General features: G+C 42.1%; 1 protein-coding gene across 2 annotated transcripts; it reads left to right on the forward strand.

Annotated features, from left to right (window-relative positions):
- The first annotated feature begins 5,047 nt into the window (after window positions 1-5,047).
- On the forward strand, window positions 5,048-18,065 carry CDCA7 (cell division cycle associated 7). 2 transcript variants are annotated; one of them, XM_074966847.1, is made up of 10 exons: window positions 5,048-5,414; window positions 9,158-9,280; window positions 9,686-9,796; window positions 11,328-11,576; window positions 11,986-12,063; window positions 13,012-13,200; window positions 13,725-13,865; window positions 14,081-14,230; window positions 15,424-15,560; window positions 15,937-18,065. In XM_074966847.1, the coding sequence occupies exons 1-10, from the start codon at window positions 5,349-5,351 to the stop codon at window positions 15,965-15,967; spliced, it is 1,275 nt and encodes a 424-aa protein (XP_074822948.1). In that variant the 5' UTR covers window positions 5,048-5,348; the 3' UTR covers window positions 15,968-18,065. The 2 variants fall into 2 exon arrangements, with proteins under 2 accessions (XP_074822948.1, XP_074822949.1); XM_074966848.1 differs by lacking the exon at window positions 9,686-9,796.
- Window positions 18,066-23,554: the final 5,489 nt, after the last annotated feature.

The following is a 23,554-nucleotide window of genomic DNA, read 5'->3' on the forward strand; positions in this document are numbered from 1 at the left end:
GATCGGCGGGCAGCAATCAATCCAGCGGGGATTTTATCGTGTCTAGTCTAGACGCGATAAATCGACCCCCGAGCGCTCTCCCGTCGACTCCTGTACTCCAGCACCGTAAGAGACGCAAGTGGAGTCAACAGGGGAGCGGCAGCAGTCAACTCACCACGGTGAAGACACCACGGTAAGTCAATCTAAGTACGTTGACTTCAGCCATGTTATTCACGTAGCTGAAGTTGCGTAACTTAGATCGATTTTTTTTTTCCCCCCCCAGTGTAGACCAGGGCTAAGAATGGAGACTTTGTGAGGACGAGTAAATCCTTTGCTCCCATATTCACTGTATGTGGTAAACTAACAGACATTCTGAGGATCTTATTATTGTTGATGTGTAGACAAATCACCACTGAATATGACTTGAGCATTCCACACAGATTCTCACAGGCCTGCGGATGACCAAATCAACTTTGTATTACATGTATAAAGTAAGGGCAGCAGCAGCTAACTGAACCTTTTCCACATTGGTTACCACTGAGGTTTCAGGGTAGAAAGTAAGGGCACGTCTTCACTAGCAATGTTAAAGTGCAGCCACGGCAGCGCTTTAACACGGCTGTGTAGTTGCGGCACCAGCACTGGGAGAGAGCTGTCCTAGAGCTGTAAAAAGGGGGTGTTTGCAGCACTTGGAGGGGGTGTGTGTGTTTCCACCCCCTTGAGTGAGAAAGATGCAGCGCCGTAAAGTGGTAGTGTAGACAAGGCCTCAGTGTCAGTGACCAAAAATAGGGCTGTCCATGGAAAAAATAGTGATTTTCACTAATACAGAGCAGCTGAATATAGCTATTGTTCAGTATAAAAATAGACCTGAACCTGTCCCTGTTCTGCCACATTCCTCACTGCCTTGAGACAGTTGCCTTGAGTGTCAGTCTATCCTTGTGCTTTGCATAGGAACGTGGGGGTGGGGGTGGGGCTAAGCCCCTATTCCACCTTTGCACTCCCTGTATTCTGGAGCAATTCAAGATGCTGACATGGTCCACAGCATCAGTTACAGTAGCCTCAGGGGGCAGAGAACAGCTAAAGCAATGTACTTTCTGGCCACATCCTCTCCCCATGCCATGCCCCTGGTGTGACCCTTTTCTCTTATGCCCTGCTTCCTGCCCTGAGAGATGGAAGCAGGGCCAACATAGAGCTGCTGTGGCATGAGAGCAGTTTTATACAGGGGATATTCCCCGAGGGTCGGGTTTCTGCCTCTTTATGCTGCTAGTTAGAGGGTCATAAAGGGAATGCTGCGGAACAGAGAATTGGGCCAACATGTCCCCATCTGCTGTGGGTGATTGCAGTCCACAGAATGTACGATAAAAAAATAAATGGACACAAATCGGACATCAGGAATGGTAACGTACAAAAGCCAGTAGGAGAAGACTTCAATCTTCCTGGACATTCTATAACAGATTTGAAAGTAGCCATACTTCAACAAAAAAAATTTCAGAAACAGACTTCAAAGAGAAACAGCAGAACTAAAATTCATTTGCAAATTTAACACCATTAATTTGGGCTTGAATAGGGACTGGGAGTGGTTGGCTCATTACAGAAGCAGCTTTGCCTCTCCTGAAATTGACTTCTCCTCATCTATTATTAGGAGTGGAGGACATCCACCCTGATCCAATTGGCCCTGTCAGCACTGGTTCTCCACTTGTGAGGTAACTCCCTTCTCTTCATGTGCCAGTATATTTATGTCTGCATCTGTAATTTTCACTCCATGCATCTGAAGAAGTGGGGTTTTTACCCATGAAAGCTTATGCTCAAATAAATCTGTTAGTTTTTAAGGTGCCACCGGACTCCTTGTTGTTTTTGTGGATACAGACTAACACGGCTACCCCCTGATAGTTTACTTTGCTGGGTGGTTTCCCAGGGCTGTGGGGGGGAAGCTCTCTATCCAGCTCTATGCTAAACTCAAGTTGCTGCAGTGAGTTTGGGAGGTCTCTGAAAAGCTGCATTCCAAATTAAGATTGTGGCAGCGAGCCACAGCTGTTGGTTCCCATCACGCTTCGCAATTCCCTGTACTTCTTAGACAGGATTAACTCAGGTCCGAGACTGTGCACTATGCCTGCAATACATTCACTGATTGCCTCTACTCTGTAGTTCCAAAACCAAGCTACAACAGTAGAATCTCCGAGTTACGAACACCTCGGGAACAGAGGTTGTTTGTAACTGTGAAATGTTCGCAAAAAGAAAAGGAGTACTTGTGGCACCTTAGAGACTAACCGATTTATTTGAGCATAAGCTTTCGTGAGCTACAGCTGAAGTGAGCTGTAGCTCACGAAAGCTTATGCTCAAATCGGTTAGTCTCTAAGGTGCCACAAGTACTCCTTTTCTTTTTGCGAAGACAGACTAACACAGCTGTTACTCTGAAACCTGTGAAATGTTGATAATGTTATGGTTGTTCTTTCAAAAGTTTACAACTGAATATTGACTTAATACAGCTTTGAAACTTTACTACGCAGAAGAAAAATGCTGCTTTTAATCATCTTAATTTAAATTGAAACAAGCACAAACGGTTTCTTAACCTTGTCAAATCTTTTTAAAACTTTCCCTTTATTTTTTTAGTAGTTTACATTTAACACAGTACGGTATTGTATTTGCTTTCTTTTTTTTTTTTTTTTGGCTCTGCTACTGCCTGATTGGGTACTTTCGGTTCCAAATGAAGTGTGTGGTTGACCGGTCCATTCTTAACTCTGGTGTTCATAACTCTGAGGTTCTAGTGTAGTATGTATATTTTAAGTTTCAGATCTTGTTTTGATGTCATGCACTGAATCTCAAGAAGGGGAGTCCCATGATAAAAGTTTCATGGGCCTCCGCTTCTCCTCTCCTCTGATATTCCAAATCTCTGCACAAAAAACTGTTTGAAAATTTGTGACTTTGAAAACGGTTCCACTTTTTTTTTTTTACAATGTTTTAAAAAATAGCTTCAAAATTTCCCCCACAAACTCTATCCAAACCCCTGATCTGGCATACTAATTTTTAAGCAAATCTGACTTCTTAAATTAATTTTAAAGAGAGACAAAACTCACTTGGAAACAGAAGATTAGCTGCAACCTTACCAATGGAACCAGCTTGTCATCATTCCTTAATAGGATTTGGTATGAAGCTAGTAAAATTGCCTTGTACATATGTCATTTTTCTAATGGCAACTGATGATCTTCAGGATTCTGGATGTTAATAAACTCTGATATGGTGCTTTTCTTTAATATTTTTACCTCTATATAAATTTGTATTTTGTAGTTTTCTGAAAGTTTAAAAAAACAAACCTCACTGTGTTGGTTGAGAACTGTCTGGGTGGTAACCCTCAACTAATGTGGATTTAAGAAAATCAAGTGCGGTCTGGTCTCTGGAGGACTGTTTTTAGTTCATCTGCTTTTGTGTGCAGTCTGTGAAGGCAGTGGCGCAGGTAAGTATGTAATTAAGGGCTTATTTAAAATGGAGATTCTTTTACTTGACAGACTGCAGCATTCTCAAAAGGAATCATGACCAAAAAGTATAAAAACTGCTTTAGTGCTGTTGTAGGTATTTAAGGTGTTTGGCTTACAGCTCATTCTTGGTTCAATTACACAGTATCAGGTTTGTGTGTATGCCATACACGTGCAGCAGGGCCCGATTCTGCACTACTGATGTAAATGGGAATTTACAGCCTTGAGTAAATATTTAGGAATTTATCATGGAAATGCCAACTAAAACTACAGTTGCTCTGTTACAATCCTCTCCTAAACCAGTGTGCATTAGCTTGGTGATAGTAAATGAAGTATTACAGAAAACAGAAGATATATGACTTTTCCCCTTAGGAATATCTGAATCTTAAGCTATCAGGTATACAGCCTCTTAAAGTTCCCACTCCCCTCATTACAACTGTCAAACAATGGTAAGTTACAGTAATTTTGTTCTCTTTATGTGTTATAATTATTTGATTTAATGTGATATTACACATTACATAAAATTAATAGCAAATAATTCACTTTCTCTCTGTTCCTCTCCAAACTATGTTTTGATTTTAACACAAAGTTTATTCTATTTAAAATCCCTATGCACAAATAAAATGCCCTATTTCAAACCCTTCCTCCAAAGAGATACAGATTGCAATTTGCAGTTGAACAGATTTGTGACCTTATTCTCAGGCTATTCTGCAAATGTCTAATTGTACTCTTGGCTGAGCTTCAGATAATGCATTATTCACTGACACAAAAAAAACCCTGTTTTTAAAAAAAGTATTTCTTGACCCTTCTTCACTATATTTTCTCAAACAAAGTGCATTTTTTCATTGAAGTTTGTATGATCCCCAGAAAGTGCAGGGTATCTGCTGAAAGAAGACCCCAGATCCTGTACAGCAACAACCCTGGGCACAAACTTCAAATCAAACAGGACCCAGAACACTGTGAAGCAAACCTTTTTCTCTACAACAAATTGCATGGAGGATTTTCCATTTCCAGAAAGTGTTTTGTTAAAACAATTACAATCCTTCCAAAATGTGTTGTGGTTTATGCAAAATATTTTAAAATTATTGTTTAGCTATTCATCTTTTTATGAGTAAATATTTATTCGTGAGAAAAATACTTTAAGTTCACTTTAGCTTAACTTCTCAATCGTCTCCTCTTGATTTCTGTCCTAAAGCGATCTGCAGTAAAGTTTTACCTACTCGTGATGCATTGGGCATAAACTTACAGGTTCTCTGTGTGCTAAAGAGCCATGGACTGAAGTGGCTTTTTATCATCTCTCTGCTATCCATGCATGAATTGGCCGGAGAAGGAAATGTGCCTACACTGTTTATTTCGTGCCATAACACATTCGTTTGTGGCTGATTATACGCTCTGCAGGGCAGCAGGATCAGTCCTGCCCCTGTGCACTGACCTGACCCCCTCCCAGGGGCACTGGGGACTAACCACGCAAACGCCACGTGCACAAGGGGCGAGCCTGCAGACGGCTCTGTCTCCCCCCATATCCTCCCCTCCCCATATGCAAATACTACTGCTTTGCTACCGGGAGCATTTCGCGCCACAGAATTAGGCCCTTACAGTACCACAAACTCCACTGCAGGAAAAAATATTAGAGGATGCTTTCGGCCCCCTCTTTGCACTCCCCGGAGCCTTGTGCTGCTCTCTGCACAGGGAGCAGGCTGTCTGTTGCACGGGGGAGCAGTAAGGGGTCCTCTCCTAGAGGGGTGTTGCCTGCACCTTCCAGGACTCGGGCTCCAACGCGGGAAAGGTGGCCCAGTCCCCGCCCCCCTGACAGTCCCGAGCTGGTTTGGCGCGAGCTCGCAGCCTCCTGTCGACCTTCCCAGTCCAGCACACGCTGCCCGGATCGCGCCCGGGCTACCCGTTATGACTAGCCGTTACAAGAACCGCGCGCGCCCTGCAGCTGGTAGCATGGATCCCTTCGGCATGCAAGTGAGTGGCGGACGGGGGCCCAGGGCTGAACGCGTGCTGGAGCGGGGAGTGCAATGAATTACAGGCTCTGGAGGACGGGGACGTGCAGTGATTGTAGGCACCGGAGCAAAGAGGCTGAGCGGGGCAGAGGGTGCAGTGAGTTGCACGCTCCGGAGGAAGGGGGCTGAATGAGATGTGGGGGGTTATGCAGTGAGTTGCACGCGTTGGCGAATGGGGGCTGAGGGTGCAGTGAGTTGCACGCACCGGAGCAAAGGGGCTGAGGCTGCGGTGAGATGCATGCTCCGGAGGAAGGGGGCTGAATGAGGTGGTGGTGGGGGGGATACAGTGAGTTGCACGCGTTGGCGGATGGGGGTTGAGGGTGCGGTGAGTTGCACCCGCCGGAGGAAGGGGGCTGAATGAGGTGGGGGATGCAGTGAATTGCACGCGTTGGCGGATGGGGGCTGAGCTGGCTGCAGGAGCTCCGGGAGGGAGGCTGAGGGGCGGTGAGTTGCAGACTCCGGAGGAGGGGGGCTGAGCGGGGCGCGGTGCAGGAAGCTGTAGGCGGTGAAGGGGGGGGGGGGGGAGCGGGGTAGGCTGCGGGCGCCGGCTGGATGGGGCGGCCTGAGCTTTCGCTGGGGTGGCGGCGCGGCAGCTCCCGCCCCCCTCCCCACACACGTGTCCCCGTGGAAACACGCTGCGACGCCCAGTTTTTTTGCGGGGTGGAGGTGTCCCTGCAGGCGGCGGCCGTGGCGGCGGCGGCGCTCCGCCAGCGGACCCTCCGGGGCAGTCTGCGCGATTGGTCCGCCTGGACCCTTCCAAACTCGCGTTCAGCCCGATGCGCCTCAGTCCCGGGGTCAGTCGCGTCCATTGCTGCGGGAGCCCCGAGGCCTGGCTCGCTGCTGGCCCGGCTGCCCGAGGGACCCTGTGGGAAAGGTGGAGATGGCAGGCAGCCCTGCCGCGTGTCCCGGCCGGCACGCTGAGCCGCGTGTCTGCTCCCGCGCCCCGCCCTGTGCTGCTTCCAGGCTCGGCGGAGCCTGCTGCCAGCTCGGCTGCCTTCCTCTGCCCCAGCCGCTCAGCCCTGCTGCTCGCCCTGCCTGAGTGCCGCTCGTCCGGCCCCTGGCGATCTCTGCCCTGCAGAGCTTGCTAACTGGGGTCGCTGAGCTTTGCGAAATCCAAACAAGGTCCTTGCACTCTCTCCCCATCAAAACAAGGGTGGCTGCAGACTCCCAGTTGGAGTAGGACGTGTCTCCATGCAAAGCTGCGGCCTTCCCACTGTCTGGGTGGAGAAGAGCTTTGCGAGCTAAATAAAGCCCTGGGGATCGCTCACTGGAGGAGAGCCCGGTGTCCCCATTTCCCCACTGTGTTGGGAAGAAATACTGGTTAAAAACTGTTCTTTAGAAAGTCTCTCCATGTCTGCTGGATTTATTTTGCACTGGCGTGGCTTCATTGGTCTTGCTCTGCATCTTGGTGCGGTGCCTGCCACTTGTGGTTTATAACCACCTAATTAGCCACATTGCTGTCAAAGAAGCCCTCACTACTCTGGGATGATTAAAATAGAAAGGATTTACAGTGAAGATGGTCAGGTTCACATCTCTTGCCCATGTTGGGGTGCCGCAACTACCATGTTGGGGTGACCTGGTTGACACTCAGTAGGGTTCTATCTTGTGGTGTAAACAGGACCTAACTGATGTGCCTGTAGCACACTTTGCAGACACAGTTTGGAGGGACAGTTGAAACTCAGGTCCCTTCAAACAGAATAGTGCGTTAATAATGGAATAGGAATTGTGATTGTTGTGGCTTGGAAAGGACTTTTCAGGCTGTCTTGTGCTTATCTAGTGCAGTGTCTGCTCTGCACCACAGAGAGTAATGCAAGTTTTTATTGGAATGTTGCAAAAAGAAAAGGAGTACTTGTGGCACCTTAGAGACTAACCAATTTATTTGAGCATAAGCTTTTGTGAGCTACAGCTCACTTCAGCTGTAGCTCACGAAAGCTTATGCTCAAATAAATCGGTTAGTCTCTAAGGTGCCACAAGTACTCCTTTTCTTTTTGCGAAGACAGACTAACACGGCTGTTACTCTGAAACCTGTCATTGGAATGTTGGTGTTTAAAAATAAAAAAAATCTTGCCCTTGGGGTTTTGTAAAAGTTCACATCTGACTCGATATTGAGCTGATACCTACTTTGTTTTTCCTCTGCAAACCTACCTTTACCTCTGCTGAAAAACAATAGGCTCTCTAAAGAATGTGGTTTTGGTGGGAGTGCAAAGTGTCTAATTGGGGTGGAAGCATACCACATTGGAGAATGATTAATAGAGTACTGAAGAAGTTTTAGGCTGGTTTACACCTAAAATTTAGGTTGATTAGCTGTGTCTCTCAGGGGTGAGAGAGATGTTGTTAAAGTGACCTAAACCCCAGTGTAGATATTGCTACATTGACAGAAGAATTATTCTATTGGCCACTTTTTGGTGGTGGGGATTAATTACAAAGTGATGGAAAACCCCCTTCCATTGCTGTACCACATGTTTACACTACAGTGCTATAGCTGTCCTGCTGTAGCGTGGACATAGCCTTACCCTCTCCATTGGCAGGATTAAAAAAGTAGTAGCTATGATCCGGGTGGAAGCAAATAGCTGTGTCTAATTGTGAGGAAAAAGAGAGACTGGTCTGCAAGTTGGTGCAAATTTCAAACTCAGAACTGGCGGGGGGAGGGAGGTGGCAATCGTTTCTACAGTTGTGTTAGAATTAGATTACGTTCTCATGGCTCAGACAAGTGTATGCAATATCCAGCATGTGCAGATAGCACATATCTTTAAACCTCTCTGTGTGGCTACATTTTAAAGAGATTTCTTAAATATTTTGGGCTCAATGAGGTTGGTCTATGAATTGCTAGTAACCATAAGAGTTCTTTCAGCTTGGCATGAGCCACATCAATCACTGGTCACGTTGCAGTAACTGTTGGGTGGTGTAGTGTGTTTAAATATGGGTACAGACATGGGTCTCCATTTACAACTCAAAATCTTGAACCATATTTACTGAGGATATGTGAGATTCCAAGGAAAAGGATAAATTTAAAGGCCATCAAAGGATAAGACATTACAACCCAATGATGGTACCTAATGAAATAATAAGCCATTGTCCCTAAAGCAGTTGTTCCAGTGTTCCTTTTCTGGGTTTTTTTAATGCTTTAAAGAAATTTAGTTGATTAGTATTTGATTTCAGAAATTAAACTACAATCTAAAATGGTGATTTCTAGATGCTAGTCACACTCTATAAGATTCAACATAAAATAAAACTTGAAGGACTTTCAGAAGGGATGTGACTAATTTTGGTGGGATTTTTCACAAAAGCTATTATTTGTCAGAAGAAAGAAGAAACATTTATAATATTCAAGGATAAATCACTTATGTTAGTGACCAGAAATGCATTAGAGCAGAAACTACTCAATTTTAATTTTAGAGCTCTACTCCTGTCTCTTTTCAGTGCTGATGGTGTACTGAATGGATACAAGTCTACTGAATATCTGAAAATTTAACCACATTAGGCTTTATAAGCACACTTTTAAAAGCTAGTGTACTATAGTGTAAATCATATTTTAATATTGCATCCGATGAAGTGAGCTGTAGCTCACGAAAGCTTATGCTCAAATAAATTTGTTAGTCTCTAAGGTGCCACAAGTACTCCTTTTCTATTTGTGGATACAGACTAACACGGCTGCTACTTTGAAACCTGTCATATTTTAATGGTATTGTCATCCTCCCCTTGCAGCAAGCAGACCTTTCAGGAAAGAAGAACTTCATAGCATTCCGAAATATGAAATTGATCCCCATGGAAACGTCATCATCTGATGACAGTTGTGACAGTTTTGGTTCTGATAATTTTGCAAACACCGTAAGTACAGTACACGAATAAACAGAACTGAATGTGCTGTGTTGAAAATGTCCCAAATGCTTCATGTGTGATTTAAAAGTGCTTGCTATGCTTACATTTCTATACAGTAGCTATGAATCTACAGTATGCACTATAATTTCATTTTACTTTTTGCTTGTGCTTCTAGGTAGTAATTGTTGGAGGCAGATTAGCTATTTATTCTATTCTTTGAAATGTCGCTTAAACTAACATGCCTGATGATTTGCCATAACAGCTCTGAAACCATTTGTAAATCCCTGAACCATTTTGTTTTCTTTGTTACAAAAGCTATTCTCTTGTAGTGCACTTGTAAATGTGATTGGCTGTCTGCATGGTTCATGAAAAATTGGTTCTTTTTTAAAAAAAGTGTTTTTATTCTTTTTACAGAAACCAAAGTTTAGGTCAGATATCACAGAAGAACTGGCTAAAATTTTTTGTGAGGACTCGGATGATGATTCGTTCTGTGGTTTTTCAGAAAGTGAGATTCAAAATGTATTGGTGAGATATGCAAATTAACTCACTAGTTTTAAAGTTTAAGTAATTACTAATTACTGAAATGTTACAGCCTCTAGGACACTTGCCAAATAACTTTCCTTAATTTTAAAATCGCTTCTCTAAGTGTATGAGAGCATGTGAATGCCTAATGTGGAGAAAACTAAATTAAGACTTGCAAGAGATAAAATTTGTGCATTTTAGAAAAATATTGTTTTTCCAGATTTAAAATTTAACTAGTACAAATTGAAACATTATTTATTGGATATGTACTCTGTTCGTGAGCATCTTGTATTTTCTTTTAAAACTGTTTGGACAAGATGGCCATCATTTGCTAGAATCTGTGAGTTAGCATGACATGATATTGGTCTTCATTGCACTTGTGTAGCATAACAGGAAACAGTACAGGAAATTCTACACTTTGTAGGCAATGTAGAAATAGCAGTAGATAGTAGAATTTCCCTCCTTCTACCTTTAATCAACTGCAGAACATCATAACAGGCTTACTGCTTAAAAATAGCCCAAGAATAAATATTGAGCATTGTAGAGAGCAATATATTCATATTGCATGTAACATGGGTTATTGGAGTATTATGTCAAGGGATGTCCAGAGAAAAGAGTAGGTGCTCTTCTTGTAGAAAGAATACACATCTAAGTTAAATAATGAATAGTAGTACAGAGAACTAACAGAGGCAAAGTACGCTCATATATTCAAGAAAAGGGCAAGGACAAACAATAACAGCATGAAAATTGGTGAGCAAGAACCACATATCAAGCTTAATACAAAATTATAGAAAATGGGATTGTCAGTATGAGCCTTGACAAGCAGAAAAAGAAGTACTAATGGTCCACAGCACGGTGTCTGTTAGACAGGTTAGTCCTAGATGGAAGCAACTTTATTTTGGTTAAAGTAAGATAAGACATATCACCGAGTGGATAATTAATTAAGCAAACAAAAAATAGAATAACTATCTTCATTGGCATCACTAGTAAATTCTCATTACAATTGTGAACAGCATCAGAATACTAAGCTGATAAAATACTTGATTTGGGACCGTAATTGTCTCAATGGCTATTTGAGTTGGGGCTGTATTTGTCTCAGTGGCTAGTCCTGTGAGTAAGTTACAATTTGCTAGTGATCTTGTTTCCGTATCCATTGAATTCTTTGTAGTTTACAAACTTAGGCCTGACCCTGCACAGAGAACCCTAGTGGGGGACTTGTACACCCATGTGGACTAACTTGCAGGATTGGGCCCTTAACGCGTACCAACTCAAACAACATTTTTCTCTGAAATATTTTTACTAACTAGACTTACGAATAAAACTAATCTCTCTCTTTCTGTGTATTTGAGCACTCTGTAAAACCACAAAACTTGTCAGGGGGTTTCATGGGTAGTAGTGCCCAAAACTTCAAAAAAATAAAATAAACCAACCTAGATTTCAGGTTGGTGTCCTTCTTTTAAATAAACTTGCTTGTCAAACTAAACCATACAGCAATCCAGTGTCATTCATAAACAACAATATTGGTTTTTGATAGAAATTGGAGTCAGACTCTAAGGAAAATGACTTACGTGCTAAGGAGAAGTTGCAATATAGGAGACATGAGAGACGCTCGATTCCTCTGAAAGTGGCTATGAAGTTTCCAACTCGAAGGTCTAAAAGGGGAAAGAGTGAAATAGCATCACCCCCAGAAATACAACCATCTGCTTTGGATTCTGACTCTGAAGAAAAGGGCCCCAAATTCTTAGAGAAAAGAGCTCTAAACATAAAGGAAAACAAAGCAATGGTAGGTATGCAGGAAAGTTCTTCAGTTCATTTTTCTCCTTGACTTCTAATCTCCACGCAGTTCTCTTCTCTTATATAAATTAACATTAATGGGAGTTATGTGAATGCATTAACAGAAATTTAGAGCCCTGATACTGCACATTCACTGGCATATGAAAATCCACATACTGAAATAGGTTCTTCAGCAGACATCTGGGTATTCTAAAGCCTTATTCCATGTTTAGGCTGGCAGCCTATTAAGCCTAAGCATCATTTTCAACCCACTGTCAGGCACCAGGATATAAAAATAAGATCTCAAAGAATATGACTGCATTTCCTATAAGGCAGTTGTACTTCTAGGCAATTGCCCTAATTTAATAATAGCACATAAACTCTTTTTTAAGACCATATGTTTTTCTTTTTTTCCCTAGCTTGCAAAACTAATGGCTGAATTAAAAAATGTCCCTGGTATTTTCACTGGCAGAAGATCATTGTCAACTACCAGCCCAGTAAGTAGAAATTTAATTTCTATTTGTCTTATACTTCAATCATCTGAGTGTATCTACTTTTGATTTAAAAAAACAAAAACCCTTTCAAATAAAAAGCTTAATAGACCAAGTAAATCAAAGTCCAGTTGTTCAGAATTTTATTACTTGTTAAAACAATCATCCCAGTTGTGCAATTCCCTTTTGATTTGCCGTTCTATAAAAACTGAACAACATAGGCACCTGGAAGTGTCCATATCAAAGGCAAATTAAAGCCATAAAGCAAAACAAAACCCCTTTCTAAATGCTTATTTACACAAATGGAGAAAGGGGGGATGGGGGGCTTAAGCTTCAAAGGTCAGGTCTGAATGTCATCAACAGTTTGAAGGTGCTTGGATCCAGATTATGGTTTGGGCCCATCTATATGTTTTACAGCTGCAATATCAATCTGCTTAAGGAGGCAGCATGTCCCAGTGAATGGGTCACAGGATGGGGAGTCAGGAGTACCTGGATTCTACTCCTGGCGTTACCAATGACTTGCTTGTATGACGTTGGGCATGTACTTTTCCTTTGCTGTGCCTCAGTTCCCCATCTGTAAAATGGGAATAAAGATAATATACCCTTCTAAATAAAACATGTTGAAAAGTACTATTAAAGTGCTATTTATTTGATTGATTCTTAAGGTACTTGGAATCCTACTGAAAATATATGCTTTTCCATAAAACAGACAAACATATCTAAGCTCATTGAGACTCTCTTATGTTTACACAAGTGAATTGTTGCCTTCTACCTTATATAGGCACTGCCTGCTGCTTGGGGCTTTGTATGTTTCTACAGTTTGTTGAATGGCAAAGGTGAATTTACCTGCAATGTTGTAATTGTGCTCCATTTTCCGTACTAGAAACAAAGTTATTTTGTTTTTGTTTGCCTTTGAGGGCAAAGGGCTTTGTTTTAACTCATTTTTTCTTCCAGCGTCCAAAACGGGCTCCAAGAAGCTCGTTTCCCCAAAATGCTTTAAGGAGGAACCCAGACCGAATTTCTCGGCCTCACACAAGATCTAGGTCCCTGATTGATGGGCCACCTACTCCCTTACAAGAGGAGGAAGATGATGACAAGTACAGCTTAGTGAGGAGAAGAAAGTTATCTGATGAATACTCAGAGGTATGTTTAATGTGTTTGCCTTTTACAGTAGAACATTAATTGGGGAAACTTTAAAAATATAATTCAGTATTGGTTATTCAAATAAGTGCAGCTTAAGCCTGGTTGTTGTTTTCTTTGGCGTAGCTAGAAACTCATGCAGAGCTAGCTGGTGTTCCAGTTCACGCAGAGGCTAATGGGAGGTGTGGGAAAAAATGGAGTGTATTGCACAATTACCTTCTTATTTTATTTTTATTATCACAGTGGACAAATTGTCACTTTCTCCACTACAGTAGGAGCTAAAAAAAATCAAATAGCATTTGATTTCTGTTCGTTACATTTCTAGAACTAAAGCTGGAGACCTGGATTGAGATTTTCAAAGCATCCCATTAACTCAATACTCGTCTGCTAACTCTAGTGGAAGATACACATCTAAATCCCTTAGACTGCTTTGAAATTCTCTGCCCTTGTTTGTGTGGGGTTTCTGCTGGCAGTAATGTTATGACCACAAAATAAAACTTAGATTTTAATTCTTCCACACCCTTCAGCAAGAGATTCGAACTCCCAGGAGAAATCGCCCTGGTGCTATGGCTCTTCCTCACATAGTGCGTCCAGTGGAAGAAATAACAGAGGAAGAGTTGGATAATATTTGTGAAACTGCCCGAGATAAAGTATATAACCAGGTGATGGTAAGTGTATTGCAAATCAGAGAAATGCAGATTGTGTATGTTGAGATAGCTTTCTCTTTTGGGTTCCCCTTAAGAATGTCAAGTCTTGGAAGAAGTACTAATGCAAATACCAAAACTATTTGCAAGGGATGGGTTGTTTGTTAAATGAGCTGTCTTGTTAACTAAACTACCTCTCTTGGCTTTCTTGTCTCCTGAACACCTGTTTGTTGATGTAGGGATCCACTTGTCATCAGTGTCGCCAAAAAACTATAGACACAAAGACAAACTGTCGTAACCCAGACTGTGTAGGTGTGCGAGGTCAGTTCTGTGGACCTTGTCTTCGCAATCGATATGGGGAAGATGTCAGGACTGCATTGCTGGATCCAGTAAGATAATTTAATGTGGGCACGGGGTTTATCATGCTTAATATAGCGGGAGCCAAGTTCATGGAGCAATGGATTGTAGTTAACGCTGAAGATAGGATGTTGGTGGGCGAGCTGTGTTTTAATGCCTTTTAATACTGTAGTACATGCACACTTTTGTCTTTAAATATGTCAGAGCATCATGGGTGGGGCGTCACAGTGGAGACTTGAACTCGTATGTGTCCTGATGCCTTGTGTAATTCACAATTCTGAGTTAGTGTCCAGGTTCTCTATACAATGCATGGGGAGAATGGGATTCACAAATACCAGCATGCTGAGTGGGAAGCGACTCATCCAGAGTGTGGGAGACCCAAGTTCAAATCCCCACTCTGTCTGATGGAGCAGGGACTTGAACTTGGGCCTGTCTCCTCCCACGTGAGTGCCCTAATCACTGGGCTATTGAGTATTCTGGGTGGGTCCCTCTTATTTTCTCCTCTTGGATCTGTTTCATGCATAAATAATTAAATGGTCATTGGGCCAGAGACAGACTGTTGTAGAGCCCAGTGGTTACAGTGCTGGACCTGGGAGTTGGGAGAGTCAGGATCCAGTTTCTTTGCTTCAGAGAACATTTATACACAGTTGCACAGCTCCAACAGATTGCAAAAGACTTGTCCCTGAGCAGGGGTTTTGTGAATACCTGTGCCACTAAAGTTCCCCTTGCCACTCCTACGTACCTTATGGTACCACGCAGTTCCTGTAGCTACTATCATAATAACTATCAATTACGGAAGCAGTGCAGCCACTAAAGCATATTCCTGAACTTCAAGCTATTGAATTCTCAAAACAAAGTGGCTCACTTTTGTCTGGCTTTAGTGCCTGTGATGTAGGGAAAGGAATGCTGCCTCTCATCCTATGGAAGGCTACAGCGCAGGAGTTCAGCCAGCTGCCTTGAACAGAGAGCTAATTGTCACTATGTTGGGTTTGGAAGGGAGTGGGGAAAATTGGGGTGCTCCTTATGGCTCCCTTGAAAGTACAGAACATGCCTAGCACATTGGAAAACTTACTCTTTACTCACAAACACTAGCATTTGTTGGCATCTCTTGGCAGCATCTGTGCTAGCATGGAATTGTTTTGAGCCAGTGCCGGAGAGGGAAAGGAGTGGGATGAGGAGTCTCTGAGATTTTAGTTTCTTTAAAAGATGTCTTATTTTTCTTTAGAACTGGCGCTGCCCACCTTGTCGTGGAATCTGCAATTGTAGCTTCTGCAGACAGCGGGATGGCCGGTGTGCTACTGGGGTGCTGGTTTATTTGGCCAAGTATCATGGCTATAACAATGTTCATGCTTACTTAAACAGGTAATTGCTATTTTTTTGCATGGTCCAGTTTTGTGGGTTAGGCAAGGGTCTGAAAGCCAGGAATGGAGAAATCCTGGCTTCTCCACTGAATTGCTTTGAAGTCTTAGTTAGGTAAATCTCTTATCCTCAGACCTGTCATCTGTGAAATTGAGATGATCTCAGAAGGATCTCATGGGAATTGATTGTTACTACTTAGTAATGTGCCAAAGTGGCGTACGGTGTAAACACTAAGTACTTATTCTGCTGGCAGTGAAGTTCAGTTATTACTTAGTCCCACAGCTTTCAAACTGTATCTAAACTGAATGGAAATCAAATTCTTTAATGGATCAGTCTGCTTTTCTTGAAACTAAAACTGGTTCCTCTTTGTATTTTGCAGTCTGAAACGTGAACTTGAAATGGAAGATTGAGATTGTGATGGGTTGTCAGTGGCACCTTTCTATAGTCATGTGCTCTTTCATCCATGTCAGACTTCGTGTGCAGTTAATTGTTCAAACATCTGAGGATTTTAATCCCAGGGTGATCAGCGTTTTCTTTTTTCCAGGTAAAAAGGGACACGGATTTTTTCAAGATAATCAAAAGCTTTTCCGCAAATCATGTTGAGTCCTTTAAATATTGTTGGACAGGCTCTTTCTTTCCCCTTCCTGTTCTTACACAGTCTGGCTAGCATCCACGTTTTTTCCCCCTTCCTCCCTGGAACGGGAAGTGAGACTTGACTTGGCTTTAAACTGATTAGTGTCTTGTTCACACAGTTGCCCTTGCTGCAGTTTTTATCCACAGTTAACAGTTATTGAAAATGTTAAATGCATTTAAAATATTAATAGCTGTGTTTCTCATGGACCTAAATGGAAATGTAGATGTTAATCCTTGGCCTGGTGAAACTGGTTAATTTCTGTCTCATTAAAATTTAAAATTATTTCAGGAAGAGTAACAGTAGCAAATGGAAGCTGAAACCTTTTAGGCGTAGTGATGGATCTGCTTTAAAATTAGCAACTCCAAAATCATTACTAGTCCTTCAAGTTTAAAGAGGAAAAACTTACTTGAGATTGTTTGTTTTAAAAACTTCTTTACAATGCGTAGATTTCCAGCATTTAGTTTTATAAAGTGTTCAGAAGTGCAAAACAACAGTGGGGGCAAAAATGCTGCATAAATAAGGAATTAATATAAATGTTTAAAGTTTCCAGAGTGTGACAAAATGGGCCAAAATACAACTGAAAGACTGCTTTTGAGTAGTCAAAAATCTTGATGGGCTCTGTTGATATCTTCCTTTGTGATGTGAGCATGGAACACTGTTGAAAACTTCTAGGGCAGCCACGCTTTTCCTCACTGAACTAGTACTGGTGCAGCTCCACTGATGATCGCAATGATGGCAATGCTAATGTGAGTTGACAACAGTGATGGAAAATGATTGCACCCTGTTTATATTAGTGTTTCCATTATTGCTGCCAATAGTGATGCTGCATCAGTGCAAAGTCAGGAGTGAGACAGTACTAGTATGTAAGTGCAAAACCTCTGTTTGGCATACAGGCAGAAGGTCAGTTCGAGACGCTTATTTAATCAGTCACAAATGAGGTTGAAAGATCAAATGTAATAAATCATATGTACTGCTTTTAGAGCTTTATGGACAAATGGTCTCTAGCCATTTGGAAGTGGAGCCTGAATTTTCTTTTATTTTTTAAGAGCCAGTGGTTTCAAAGCCCACAGTTAGGATGGACTCTGTCTTGTACGAAACACATCTAGCTATGTAGTGCAACTCAGATTTGGAAAACAAAGTCTTTTAAAAAGAAATTAAATGTCCTGACTGATGGGGTATTAAATGAGACTCCCAACCCTTTTTGCTAAAAGCTAAAAAGTAATAGTCTAGGAGTGCAGATGTAATGATTGAATATATTTTGGTAGCATTCACACATACTGTTGCCTGATCCTGAGCACAGTCTAGCTGTATTCCCACTTAAAGTGGTCTCAGCCTAGTTGTGGAACGTTATTTTGCGTGACATGATTAATGAACCATAAGTACAGCTAAAAGCAAGGACTTAAAGTTGAAAAGATCTAGTGTGCTGCATGGATGAGACCACTGTATACTTAAAGCAATGGAAAGAGCACTACATCGGCTGAACCAACGTAATTATGAAAATGATTGTATAGTTAGTGAAGACTTCAAATGTAATGTTATAACTGAGATCAATCCCAAGTAGAATCATCTTGGATTTGTTGAGCCATAGCACTAGATGTGGTCTTGGATCTTTCTGCTAGTAGGATATTTTATGCAATAACTGTTTTTCTCTGGTGGTTTTTGCCCCTTACCACAATTCAGCACCTCCTACTGCAGCAAGGAACTACAGTAAGCTAGAGTGAGACTCTTCAAAGGCAGTTAGGCATCCAGCAACTCCCACTGCTTTTCATGACTGTCATTGTGTGTCTCTGAAAATCTCCGTCCTGCTTCCAAACGTTTTCTTTTAATCTAAAATTTTCTTTTCATCAAAAATCTAAGGTTGATCTTTTGCCTGGATCATCGGATCTATGAAGTGCTTCTGTACAAAATTTTATTTTGATAATAAAAGCTTTGTCAAGAGTTTCTGCCTCGTTTTTTGTTAACATTCAGTCTTACATAGGTTGTCTTGTGCGTGCTTGCTTGCTTTTTTGTTGTTGGTTGGGTTAATGTTTATGCTAAAGTTTACTGCAGAATTAAAGAAAAATATCAACTAAATACATGGCCAACTACTCATTCTCAAAATAGAATGGCTTCCACTTTCTATCAGATCCCATGTGTAGCTATTGGTGTGAAAGCCATTTGATTAGAGAAGTCTTCCTAATTATACACGCAGTGACATTGTCTAATTTTCCTTCTTGCCCCCAAAGATGCAGCTTCCCTCGTGGCTTATATATAAAACTGCAAGTTGTATAAACTCATCCTTAAGCCAATACAAGACTTGGCTTTGTTTACTGTAGTAGAAGGTGATGTCATTTTAGTTTGTATGCAGAAGACTATTATTGCTACTTGTAGATCAATTGCTAGACAGTTTAATTTTAAGTAATAGTGCATTTGTACAGTATGCATCCAGCAAACTAGGAATATACTAGTGCTTTACCAGAGCTGGGCACTGCTCATTAGTATAGTGTTTCCCCTCCCCAACACGAGTGAAACTGGGCCCAGTATAGAAAGAAGATAGGGGAATGGGAATAACTGCAATTGCAGTGAGAGACCAGGTGGGTGAGGTAACCTCTTTTATTGGACCTACTTCTGTTGGGGTGAGAGAAATTTACGCAGTGCTCTTATTCAGGTCTGGTGTGCTACTGCACACTAAAAGTTCCATACTGGGTTTTAACCTACCCATAAGTCAAAGCATATTATTGAACTTGCTCTGCAGTACCAGGGTCAACACAGCCAATGAGAGAAAAGTCCAGTACAGTGCTGTAGATTATCCCCTCAGCTTGCTGTGTGCTAATACTCTGGGTAGATGTGTTCTGTCACTTTAAAAGAGACATCTTTCCACGCTCCCTGCAGGCTGCAGCCCGTATATTAAAAGGCTTTAATTAAGTCTGGGCCAAGCTAACTCAGTTTCTTCACACACCCAATGTTCTGTGGGCCTTGCCTTAGTTTTTAAATGGAATGCCTACATGCAAGTGGAGCCTCTTAGTTTAGTTGTAAAAACTGGGCATTCGTACATGTTTCTTAGCATCTCTCTGTCAGTGGGGAGGGTGCTCGCAAAAATAACAGGACTCACTGGTTCTGATGCTTTCAGAAAGATTACCAGCTATATGTTCCCCTGGACTGTCCCGCGGAGTGCCTGTAAATATTTTAATTTATGGCTATACGGATTCTTAATCACTTCAAAGTTAAAGTTGCATTTGTTTTTGACAGTAATGCTGAAGTGAACATACAAACACAAACTGAGTATCTTGTGTTTTATTCAGTTACTAAGGGCCAGCTTCACAAAAGTAGGGGCCACTGTGGAACTCAGAATGACTCCTCAGCTGTTCCCTGAACCTGTCCCCAGCAGTAGGCATGCATACATCACCTAAGCATATATTCTGTTTACTGTATTTTTCATTCCATGCGTCCAATGAAGTGGGTTTTAGCCCATGAATGCTTGTGCCCAAGTACATTTGTTAGTCTCTGAGGTGCCACGAGGACTCCAGTAGCTTTTGCTGATACAGACGAACACGGCTGCCACTCTGAAACCTAAACACTGACAGTATCTCACAGCTAAGGAGATGCTCATAGCCCTTGCGAAAGCCAAATCCCCACAGGTTCGGAAGCGGGATTCTCAAACTTGGTGTTCCCCTCGGCCTCTTTTGTCAGGCGTGAGATGTGTCACCCAAACTAACGATTAGGGCACTCCTGGGGTGTATGTGGAAGACCCAACGTCAAATCCTGCTCTGACTGATCTGATGCTGGGGCTTGAACCCAGGTCTTGAAGTAAGTGCCAGAACGACTAAGGTATTGTGGGGTAGGTCCCTCTCAATCTCTCCTGCTGAAGCTTTTCCACGTAGTATAACTATTTATTAGGTACTGCAAAACTCAGCCTTGCAACTTTTCTGGTACTAGCCCAAAAGTAATGTGCAGTATCTGATGTTACAGTGGGCCCTTAAAAAAATGCAAACTAGTTCTAGTGAGAGGATCTGTTCTAGTGCTAGTCCCCAATTAAACATAGAGCTTTAACCAGAATTAAATTTTAAGTGCTCTGGCTGCAGTCTTGCTGGAGTCTCCCTCCATCAAGCTTATTAACCACATTTAGCAATGGGAGAAATTACATTTCCTATTGCTCTAGCCTATTTTTAATTGCCTTTAGTTTGTGAGCTGCATGTGGCTCTTGTGCAATTTGCAGCACCCACCTCCATACCCTCCCATTCTCCACCGACCAGACCATGTGGTGGGGGAGCTAGGGACCTCTGCCTTGCAGCAGGGTCGTGGGGTAGGTGCTTCTGCCCACAGGGGAGGAGCGGGTCTCAGGGCTTCAGCTCCTCAGGGTGTGCCTGCCAGGGGCCGGGAAAGTGGGGCTGAAGCCCCGAGCCCTGGCAGGCTGCCCCAGCTCTTGAACATCTAAAGAGTGTGGTAGGTGGCTTGGAGGGTCAGTAAGTCTGACCACCCCTGGGTTATCATGTGAATACCAGTGTTGACCATGACTCACCAAGAAAAAAAAATACTCTCAAACTCTCATTTTCTTTTTTGTACATTAAAGAAAAATGGTCACACTCGAAAGTGGGCGGGGGGCATGGAATTACTTAGCCAGTGGTTTTTCCTTTGGATTTAGGGAAGGGTTTTTTTCACACCTGCCATCTTAATGCACATTCCTGCTTTTTCCTACAGGGAAGCCTTAATCTGGTGAAGGCTTTTGGTTTGTTTTCTTAACCTAATTTTCTTGGAAATGATGGTGATTAGGTATAATGCTGAAAGTGTAACAAGTGTACAAGTGTGAGGGTCTAAAACTCTTGCTACAATTATAACTTAGTTTCCTTAAGTAATCAAGCTGTAGTGTGTGTGTGTCTCTTTTTGTAGGTACAAAACTTCCCCTGCAAACTCAGGGTCTTGCTGACGACTAGGCCTGCAAAAAATTCTGGCCACAGTCTACATACTCGCTCTGCCCCAGACTTCCTGCATGGCCTTGGGCAAGTCTCTGAGGGCATGGTTATGCTATAGAGGCACAGCTATGGCGCTGCAGCTATGCTGCTGTAGTAGAGATGCTTCCTACATCTATAGAAGGGGTTTGTCTGTTGATGTAGTTAATCCATCTGGTTAAGCGGCAGTAGCTAGGCAAACGGAAGAATCCTTCCGGCAACCGAGCTGCAGCTATACTGGGGGCGAGGTTGCCCTAACACACAATTTTCACAGCTCTTTCACAGCTCTGCGAGCCATAGATGGGGCCTGAGTCTCTGTGCCTGAGATCCCCAGGTGGGGATAATAAGCACGTCCCTACCTCGTAAGGGTAGTGTATGGACAACTAAATTTAAATATAGTGAGATGCTCAGATACTACAGTTGTGGTAACTGCGTCCAGGGATGCCAACCTGATTTGCCAGTACAATCATATATTCAGAGATGTTAAAGGCCAGAGGGGATCATTAGATCATCTAGGCTGATCTCCATTATAACACAGGCCAGAGAATTTCATCCAGTTTCACCCTGTAATGACCCCAATAATTTGTGTTTGGCTAAAGCATATATTCCATAAGATCTTCTCCTGTTTATGCATTGGTGCTGGAACTAGGGGTGCCGATGCACCCGACCTGGCTTGATGTTTGGTTCAATGGCTGTCAGCACCCTTCCCCTCCCACTGCCAGAATTGTTCTAATACCCCTGCTTTACAGTTCGAATGCAAACTTGTATTTGCAGAGTTGAGGCCCTCTTAAAAATCAGCCCCTCTCAGCTTAATGATATTTTCGTCAAGGCTGAAAGTCCCTCCACCCTCAACCTGGAAATAATGCCCTTAATATTTTGTTCACCTTCCAAGTATAGGCCATGTACCTATGCCCGGTCTCTAGCAAACTGAGTAAACTCATCTTTGTATTTCTTAGTGACATTGTTCAGTCTGTCTTATCTAAAGATCATTCATTTTTACGGGATGTGGTAGCCTCTGCATTACAAACAAGATTTTTTAATTGAATCACTCTGTCTAGGTATCCTACTGGTCTTACTGGTCTCTAGACTTCTACAACATGCAAGTTTGTGTAACACTTTAATGTTAATAGTCTGTGTTTGCACCATAACCGTGAGGAAAAATCTTTACTAGGAAAAGGAGTTGTATTTTGGGTAGCTAAGCTGGACCGAAGTTCAACATTTTCCCTAGTTCAAATAAAGAGTAACACTTTTAGGTTGATGAGGGTAGCCTAAGATCCTGCCTGCAATCGGGCCTCTTAGGTATCTTCAGAAAAGTAGCACCAAATGAGCTGCAATATATAGATACCTAATTCAGAGGAGCTTTCTAAGCGGATCTTATTTACATGCTGGTAAGTCAGGCTGTGGGGCAATTCTGACTTAGAAATCAGTAACTCTACTGCAATCAATGGAGTGTAAGTTAAATCAGAATCTGGCCCACAGGAATCAAATCTAATTTAATGTAACATTGGCAGTAAGGGGACTTGTAGAAGGTACCAAGAGGCATCATTTTAAACTCTCTCACATTTATTTAGCCTCAACTTTAAAATTGTCCTAATAGGTGGATGAAAGGGATGCTATCAATTTGAAATTAACCAAAAAAAAAAAAAAAAAAAAGTACTTTTAGGTACGTCAGCTGCACCTCGTCACCCTGCTAATTTTTGTGGATTTATTATAATTTTCTTAGTTTGAATGGGCTTTTTTTGCTGTGTGAAATGCTGATGCATGTAACACAGACTTCATGAGGCAACACTAAAATTGCATTAGACAGTGCTTTGTTGAAAGAAAACAGGAACATATTCTTTAATTTGTATCTGTTATATACAAAAACTGACCTTTTTAAGTTTAAATCCTTATGCTGAAGTGCTTTGACATATATATACTAACATGCCCTTACTGTGGGCATTGGCTTGTAAAGGAATTGTTGAAATGGGCTCAAATGATGGCAGAAAGTAGAGTAGAGAAGATTGCTTTATAGCCTTGATATGTGTTTTAGTGTACGCCATATTTCTGTACTTCTAAATCTGTAAGCAAGGCAGAAAGTTTAATTAAATTGATTACATCTAAAAGCGAACTAAACATATTATGTTATTGTTGGCCCACAAGTGTTGGTCTTCTACCTTCATTGTTAGGTCTCACATTGTTTAGTTTCACTGATTTACAAGCTAAAATAAAATAAAAATAGACTAAACCAAACTGCTTTGTCAGGGGCTAGAACAGCGTGAGTGCAAACACAGTGGAGCACTCTTCTTTGACACCAAAATACACAGCTATGATCCCTTTTTCTTTACTAATGAGCAGTATTTTACTTTTTGCAACAGATACGCCAATTTCTGTTTCAACCATCTGTTCCTTGACGATTGACACTTTAGAGGTCTAGCTGTTACTGAATAGCCATTGAT

This window comes from Natator depressus, chromosome 11, assembly GCF_965152275.1.
Source record: "Natator depressus isolate rNatDep1 chromosome 11, rNatDep2.hap1, whole genome shotgun sequence".
Lineage (NCBI taxonomy): Eukaryota > Metazoa > Chordata > Testudines > Cheloniidae > Natator > Natator depressus.